We start from the raw sequence: 7,910 nt of genomic DNA, 5'->3' as shown, positions 1-7,910 counted from the left end.
ATAGTTCATCTTTCTTTTGACAAACAAATGAAAAATAATGACTGTAAGCTGATCTAAACTGAGAAAAACCTATAGAGAGCTCAAATGTGTCTCAAAATGTGAAAAATGTGGTTTAATGTGTCTCAAAATATTTGGCGCTTGATCAAGAGTCAACACAAACATACCTCCTAGGGGCATACATTAAACCACTATATACAGTACCTCTAATGCAGCAATGAAACATTAATCAGCAGCTAAGATATTGCTTTCATCTCATTTTGAGACCTCTTAAAGAACTGAACATTTGCAATAGTTTGACTTTTTTTAGATTATATAAGAGCTCCTCATTCTTTTGACAACAGTGGGAAGCAACTTGAGCGAGGTGGTAGACACACAGGAATACCCACAGAGGTACCTTGAGCTCAGAGGCCATTTCCACAACATTGTCAACAGGTAAATTAGTGTTTATAATATTAAATAGAATAAATAAGATAAATAATAATAATGAGAATATGACATCACCGTACTGTTTTCACATTTGTAATTCCACTAAATCTTTAGATCCTATATGGGAGAAGATTTTGCTGCCTCTAGCATGTAAAACTATGAATATCTGAACAGCTCTAACCACTCAAAACCATGTTCCATAGATTTTCAGTGTTGGAACATCCAACATACTGTATGTACAAGTTGCATCATCTCACCTTCACCAATTTTATCTTTAACTTCCTCTGTGAGTTGGAGCAATTCTGTGGATAACTATATACTTCTACAAGTATATTGTTTTGCTTCACTGGGTGAGTACTTTGCTCCTTGGTTGGTCTCGCTCATGTCCCATCCCTCTCTGTTTCTAGTGAATGGTTTGTGTCTTGAGGATGAAGTTAGCCCCTGGAACGCCACAGTGCCTCTCCGTGCTTTGTCTGTGGGTGGCAGCTCATCTATCCATCTCCCAGGAGGAGGATGGGACTGAGGTCGCTGTGCCTGATGCCAGGGAGGCCTGTGCCAGGTGGATGGCAGGTGTGCCAGGCTCGCCTGGTCCAGATGGAGTTGCTGGCAGAGATGGCAAAGACGGGCAGCAGGGAGAGAAAGGGGACGCAGGAGATCCAGGTGTGAAAAGTTAAAGTAGCTCGTGCATCCCATTAGAGGGTGTTCAGCCAGGATAGCTGTGTGTTTGTTGTGTTTGTTTTAAAAGACCAGACAGAGAACTCTAACTGATCTGATTTTGGAAAGTTCACAGAGCTCTGGTCTGTTGTGCAGGTGTGCCAGGTGCGAGCGGAGAGCCAGGTGAGTCGGGGGCGCAGGGGCCGGCAGGCCTGCGGGGTTTCCCGGGTCTACCTGGGCTGCCGGGTGACACCGGGGAGAGCTCTTTTGCCTACCGCTCAGCCTTCAGCGTGGCTCTGACGGAGCCGAGCACCTCCACCAACACCCCGCTCCACTTTGACAAGACATTCTACAATGAGCAACGTCATTACGACGACCTCTCCGGAAAGTTCCGCTGCCGGATCCCAGGCATCTACTACTTCACCTACCACCTGACCGTCCAGGGCAGCGAGGCTCGCATAGCGCTCTATCGTAACAGCCGGCCACTGAGCCTCACGAAGGACCAGTTCCAGGGCGGTGACCTTGACCAGGCCTCTGGCACGACTGTCTTGAGCCTTCGGTCTGGAGACGAGGTCTGGTTGGAGCTGTACGGTTATGGGGAGGCCGAGAGGGATGCAGGGGTGTACAGTGACATCTACACGGACTCCACATTCTCCGGTTTCCTTCTGCACCCAGCAATCGACACCAACCTGCCCCTTAACTCAATGTAGGGCCCGAGAGCCAGCTGTTTGGGTAACAAGTTGGCTCGGCCTCTAGTGGCAAGCACGTTTTCAAAGCCCCGCTTGTTCAAACTGTTGCATTATTAATTGTTGGTTCAAGCAGCAGTGTTTGTTGGCTTGAGGATGTGGCTCTCTGTTCACTTCCTCTTCCCCAACTGAGATCTGTGGGGACCTACTGGAAGAGTCACCCGTGAGCCAACTGGCCTTCTCTCTTCTGACAGCTGGGGGAGGCTTAGTATAGCCAACACATAACACACTTCAACATCATTGACCAAGGTCATACAGAAAGTTGTCTGTCATACCCAGTTGAGGTCTTCATACTGAGTCTGTATAGTCTGTATCTGCAAAGTGACATTGACATCTATATAGTTAATCAATGGTTATATTGTCCATGATTACCTTTATGTGTTGGTTACGGTTGCTATTAATTTATATCCATCCATTGTTTATAATCAGTCAAACTTTATTCCGTTCCTGTTTATGTTCTGCTCACATAATTTATGATCATATTATTCATCTTTAGTAATACCATAAAGCTTATGTAAATTGTATTTTTGATGAGGCAATGTACCATTTTAAGCTGTCTGATAATAAAAAAAGAATCTGAGTATTATTTGTTGATGGAGCATGAGAACATTATTGATTTATGTTTTTGTTTTCATTTGGTGCACAAGAAACTCACTGAAACAAGTGATGAAAAAGTTTCCCAAAGCTTTTTTATTTAGAAATAAAAAAGTCACACTGTAAAACAAACAAGCATTTCAGATCTAAATGGTTAAACTTAGGCAAAGCGGTGACAATTATTTCAATAATTGTCATTAAATACAAAAAAATGGACAAAAGCAAACAATTTACTGCTGAGGTCAAAGATGCACCATCTATCTTCACGTTCACTATCCGTACTCTAAAACGCCTATAGAGACCATATGTGAGTTCACTTAACTGAATGGATGAAGCCCTGGCTACATGATCTCCATCAGGAGGGCTCAACCACCAACTTCCCTTACACACCATAAGAGCACACATTCATGAACATAAACCAAATACACATTACATCATATCCCATACAAGTGCTGTGAAGACTCCTTTGGCCTGTTGTGGCTATGGACCACATTATTACTGACTATACCCTCATTTGGTATATGATTGAATTAGTTTAATGTGTGCATTTCATACATTAATCTACAGTCCACATAATTGTTTTCAATAATAATCTTTATTTTCTAACTGCTCTTCTCTGTTGTTCACTTCTTGTAGTCTCCTGTGTAGGCACGGTGGTCATCCTGGCCGTAGTGGTCTCCGTAGCCTCGGAGTATGTCCTGGAAGTTGGGGGATCCGTGGTCCTGGGGTCCGTATCCGGCGTAGGGGTCCTCCTGGCCGCTGGGGTAGGGGTCGTAGGGGTCCTGGCCAGGGCCCTCGGGCTGCTGCTGCTCGGGGTAGGGCTCCTCCTGATGCTGGGAGGGCTCCTCCTGGTGGTGGCTGGCCTGCTCTGGGTGCTCCTCAGCTGGGTAGGCGTGGTGGGCCTCCTCCTGGGCTGTACCATCCTCGCCGGCCTCTGGCTCGTAGCGGCGCAGCTTGCAGTTGGGGTCGAACTCAGGGTCGCAGTTGGGGTCGGGCTCGATGACACCATTGCGCGTGCCGTCGGCGCGGACATGCGGCTCGTAGGCCTCAGCCGGGTACGGCATCTGGCGGTGGGGGCCGGAGCGTGGCGGTGCTGCAGGCTCGTTCTGGGTGGCTCTCAGTGGGTAGCACTCGTCGTCGTAGCCGATGAAGCAGTCGTAGCCCTCCTTGGTCTTGCCACGGGGGCCCAGGGGGTGGCGCTCCTCCTGGGGTTCGGGTTCGGGCTCGTGGTGGGTGGGTGGCTGGTAGGGGTGGGTGGGTGGCTGGTAGGGGTGGGTGGGCATTTGGTATTGGCGGGTGGGTGGCTGGAATTGACGGGTGGGCATCTGGAAGCGCGGTGCCGCCGGGAGCCTGTAGGGGTGCTGGGGGGCCGGGCGCCTCTGCATGGCGGCAGCCGCGTCCCGGAACATGGCGTAGGGGTCGTGGCGCGGTGCTGAGGGATCAGGTTGTGGGGCGGCACGCATGGCGGCCGAGGCGGGCTCGTCCTTGGCGTCCTCTGACTCGGAGGCCAGCTTGTAGGCGGTCAGCGGGTTGCACTTTTCGTCAAACAGCGGGTTGCAGGGCATCTTCAGCGGGGAGGTTTGGGCTGCTGGGGCGTCACCACCCTGGGCTGATTGGAGGGCAGCGGCATAGGCACAGTAGGGGTCAGTGTGGGGGTTGCAGTAGGGGTAGGATGCGTACAAGCCGGATGGGGCCTTCTGCGTGAGGCGCGCCAGGCAGGTGGGGTCACTCTTGGGGTCGCAGCCCAGGTGAGCGTAGGAGGGCAGAGGTCCTGCCGCTGGCCGGTAGCCGTAGGCAGCGCGCAGGTGGTACTGCAGGCACTCCACATCCTTGGCGTCGCAGATGCGCAGCAGCTCGGTCCTCTGCTCAGGTGACAGGAAGGACTCCAGCACCGGTGCGTAGTAGTAGTAGCCAGTGCGTGGGTCCTGCACGGGGGCCGAGCGCATGTAGGCCGGGCCCTTGACCGGAGCCGGTGCCTTGACCGGAGCTGGAGCGGGGGCCGGGCCCTTTGCACCGAGGGGGGCCAGGTAGGGCGAGTTGAGACCATACAGGCAGTAAGGGTCGCGGTAGGGGTCACAGGCCTTCACCGGGGCAGGCTTGGGTGGCTCAGGCTTGGGCCTGCTGGTGTAAGACGCCACGCACTTGCCAGGGTCCTCCGAATCAGCACAAGACTTGTAGATCTCTCCCAGGTGCCCCAGGTAGGCCTTGTAGGAGCGGTGGCCCTCAGCACGGTTCTTGTTCTGCAGGTAGGTCAGGTAGATACGGTCGAGTTCCTGAACCTATAATCCAGAAACAGATAAGAACAGAGAGTCTTGAACCATCATCGTGTAATACCTGATATGGTCAGGTAACTTAAACAAAGTTTTTTATCAAATAAATACACAGTCTTACAGCGTCCTGGTTGCCATTGTCAGTGTGGTACTTGTACCAGTTCCAGAAGTCCGAGTTCTGTTTGTACCAGCTGATGTTCCTCCTGTTGCGGACCAGTCTCCTGGCTGAGGCTGCAGCCTCTGCCTTCTCCTTCATAGACTCTGAAGCACACAAGCAACTGGCTGTTCAGTAATGGCCATGAGAGAGGTTGTCAAGTCCTCATCACTTGTGCTGGGTCAGTAAAATACAGTGCTGTGGGTTTGCTGCTGTTGTTTTTTTTTTGTCATGACTAATGTGGAGAGTGAGAGCCCCCGGGCCAGAGGATGATAATTTGAAGTGGTGTGAAAAGAGGGCGTCAGCATACTGTACTTACCATCTGCTTTCGACCGCTTCGCCACTGGGCCAGCCACCAAAAACTCTGAAACACAGATAGGGGGAAAGAGTGAGAAAGAGAGAATGATAGGGGGGGGGTAAAGTGAAGGGGGCTGTGTGAACCAGATGTTACATGTCAAAGGCAAGGCCAAAAATGCTTACCTTTGCTAATAGCCCCATGAGGGCTCAGAGAGTGGTTGGCTGTGTTTTATGTGTTCTGGCAGTGGATGGAGCTGTGTTTGCGTATGTCTGTTTGTGTGTGTATGGGGGTGTTTGTGTGTGTGTATGGGGGTGTTTGTGTGTGTGGGTGTGTGTGTGTGTGTGTGTGTGGGTGTGTGTGTGTGTGTATGTGTTTTGCAGGGGGGAAAGGAGGGGGCGCCTGTATGCAGGTAGCATTGTGTGAGATTAATCTTCAAACGCTGCAAATCAACGCTTTGAAGCTGGCCAGTGGGGGGCCACTCGTGCTGGGGCCCGACTGGAGCAGAAAAAAGCTATAAAATGTACAAAGGCCAGGATCCACCGGGCCCGCAGGCACATCCAATTACCAGAGCACTGTAAAGGAGCGAGAGGGGCCAGGCGGCTCCGCGTGTCGCCACGTCTCTCCACACTGAGGAATCTCACGAGAGTTTACACCACGTCCAAGGTACTGTAGTGTCGTGCTTCGGGCTGGGATTGTGTTTAAAATAATCGCTGGCAGTTGCAACTAAACTCTTTTTGGATTGACTCTGCCAGTGTGGAGAGGTGAGGGGCTGCGTTTGAGAAACGTTGCTGCCTGAGTGTATCAACAGCATTATTTTTTACAGGCCTGTAAAAGCGGCCCTGGCACATCTGGAAACGGTAGCGCTAAGGAAACAAGCACCGCTGCTGACACCAGTAACGTTTTACGGGCAGCAGAGCTTCTGCTCAAAGCAGAGCATGGGCCAAAGCACCTCTTCTTCATCTACAGTATGTGTACTACTGACAGGACTGACTGGACTATCAATAACATTTTCAGTCTTCTACCACATGCCCAAAATTATTCAACCAGAAACAGGAGTACTGAGGGAAATGGTTTGAGCCTCAGTTCCATCACTTAAACAATAATTAGAAGGTAACAGGTTGTTCGAACATTCAGTTCAGTGCCTATAGGGGATTTTACAATTGATTGAATTTCAGGGGGAATAACTTTTAGCTGTGAGTTTTAATTTATTATTTAGACACTGTTTTACTGATGTAAAAACAAAAATCTCTAACCAGAACCAAAATTATGTTTAAGGCATTGGCTAACTCTTTGTGGCAAGTATGAACAGGACAACTTTGTGATGCAGGTCATTACTCTTACCTGGAAGCAACACTGTTGCTAGCAGTGCTCCCACAAAAACCAAGTAGAACGATGATTGTGATTTACAAGCCATTCTCAGTCTTCTTGAGTCCTGCACATAGAGAGAGAGGCATTGAAAAGAAATCCTTGTCGTGTAAGTGTTACCTTCAGTTCCATCTGATTCTGCTTTATAGTCAGAAACCACTCAAAGGGATTAAAGTAGAATAAAGACTTTCATTATTTTGTCCTCTGGATTTGATTCAGGCGTGGCCAACTGTTTGCACAAATACTAGACAAAACGAGAAAGACACTGAAAAATTGAACAATTTTGAGTGGTGGAATGTAGACTGTAAGACCTCTCTAAGTAACCCCTCTGTGATTCGATTAAGTAAGAACTCACTCAACTCCATCAACTCTGAATTCAAGAGTAAGTGAAAGTAATCTCAACACTGCCATTAAAATCACAGAAAGAGCACACAGTGGTAAGGCCTCTAAATGCAGGATGTGATTGGGCCCTTACCTGGCTGAGGAGGCAGCAGTTGGGGCCTCTGCGTGGAGGCAGGTCCTGAGGAGAGGTGAGAGGGGATCTGGTGCTTCAGCCCAGAGGACGGCTGGATGGGTATATGTGTGGGGGGATCTCCAAGCTCCTGGTCGCACTTCTCTGTCACTACTCGCCCCTCTGAACAAGACTGTGGCACAGCTGAGGTGCTGGGCTCGTTTTAAGCGGGACCTTGATAATTAAGAACAAAAACGGTGCGTCCCATCGGGCCGCGGGCATGCTGCTGAAAGCCCTGTGATTGGCTTCCACAAACCTGGTCAGCTGACCAATAGGATTGTGTAATTACAGAGAGCAGGGATGAGAGTGGGAGGCAGAGAGAGAAGAGCAGAGCATCTGGGAACTCCCTCTTTTTTAAGGGGGGGGGGGGGGCTCTGGAAAAAGTTGGGGAAACTTTTGGGGGAATAATGTGCTGGTCTGCATCATTGTTCTGCTAGCTTGAGTGTGTGGTGTGGAAATGTGCTTCCATAGCATTTCTCATCAACAGGCTCATTAAGAGAGGCTGTTTACAGCACTCCATCTGCAAAATCTCCCATTTCACACAAGAGTAAAAATAGAACACTGCGCATCAAACACATATAATCTGCCATGAAGCCACCAAGATACAATAATGATAAATTATTCATTTCAGCATCTGTGTAATTGTTGCAGTGAACAAGTATTTTCTTTTTCAATGTGCCCCATTATAAATATAAAATCCTATCTGCTTAATTTGCTATATTTAATTTCCTCTGAAGGCAGCATGTAACCGATCAAGCACTCAACAAAGCACTCTATTTCTATTAATCTGATTTACTAGGTGCAGTTTTTTTCTGGTGACAAGAATTTGTAAAGAGAGACGTAGACAAAGGAGATGCCGATATTTCCCATAGGAATTTCATAATCTATAGTT

The 7,910-nt window shown here is 49.1% G+C and overlaps 2 protein-coding genes across 2 annotated transcripts; one reads left to right on the top strand and one right to left on the bottom strand.

Moving 5' to 3' along the window:
* Positions 1-854: 854 nt before the first annotated feature.
* Positions 855-1,790, top strand: adipoqa (adiponectin, C1Q and collagen domain containing, a). The gene is made up of 2 exons (XM_042068838.1): positions 855-1,086; positions 1,237-1,790. Exons 1-2 carry the CDS (start codon positions 855-857, stop codon positions 1,788-1,790), a joined length of 786 nt encoding a protein of 261 aa, XP_041924772.1.
* A 703-nt stretch (positions 1,791-2,493) lies between these two features.
* and1 (actinodin1) lies at positions 2,494-7,318 on the bottom strand. The gene is made up of 5 exons (XM_042068609.1): positions 6,983-7,318; positions 6,484-6,574; positions 5,164-5,208; positions 4,812-4,951; positions 2,494-4,699 (listed from the first exon to the last, which is right to left on the bottom strand). The coding sequence occupies exons 2-5, from the start codon at positions 6,554-6,556 to the stop codon at positions 3,044-3,046; spliced, it is 1,914 nt and encodes a 637-aa protein (XP_041924543.1). The 5' UTR covers positions 6,557-6,574; positions 6,983-7,318; the 3' UTR covers positions 2,494-3,043.
* Positions 7,319-7,910: the final 592 nt, after the last annotated feature.

Source organism: Alosa sapidissima, chromosome 17, assembly GCF_018492685.1.
Source record: "Alosa sapidissima isolate fAloSap1 chromosome 17, fAloSap1.pri, whole genome shotgun sequence".
NCBI classification, from domain to species: domain Eukaryota; kingdom Metazoa; phylum Chordata; class Actinopteri; order Clupeiformes; family Clupeidae; genus Alosa; species Alosa sapidissima.
The sequence above is the reverse complement of the archived record's forward strand: the minus strand, read 5'-3'. Positions and strand labels throughout refer to the sequence as shown.

Coding starts and splice junctions, on each gene's coding strand:
- and1 (XM_042068609.1), bottom strand. CDS start 6,556: ATGGCTTGTAAATCACAATCATCGTTCTACTTGGTTTTTGTGGGAGCA. Junction 4,952..5,163: donor GAAGCGGTCGAAAGCAGATG/GTAAGTACAGTA, acceptor TGTGTGCTTCAG/AGTCTATGAAGGAGAAGGCA. Junction 4,700..4,811: donor ACAATGGCAACCAGGACGCT/GTAAGACTGTGT, acceptor TCTGGATTATAG/GTTCAGGAACTCGACCGTAT.
- adipoqa (XM_042068838.1), top strand. CDS start 855: ATGAAGTTAGCCCCTGGAACGCCACAGTGCCTCTCCGTGCTTTGTCTG. Junction 1,087..1,236: donor AGGGGACGCAGGAGATCCAG/GTGTGAAAAGTT, acceptor TCTGTTGTGCAG/GTGTGCCAGGTGCGAGCGGA.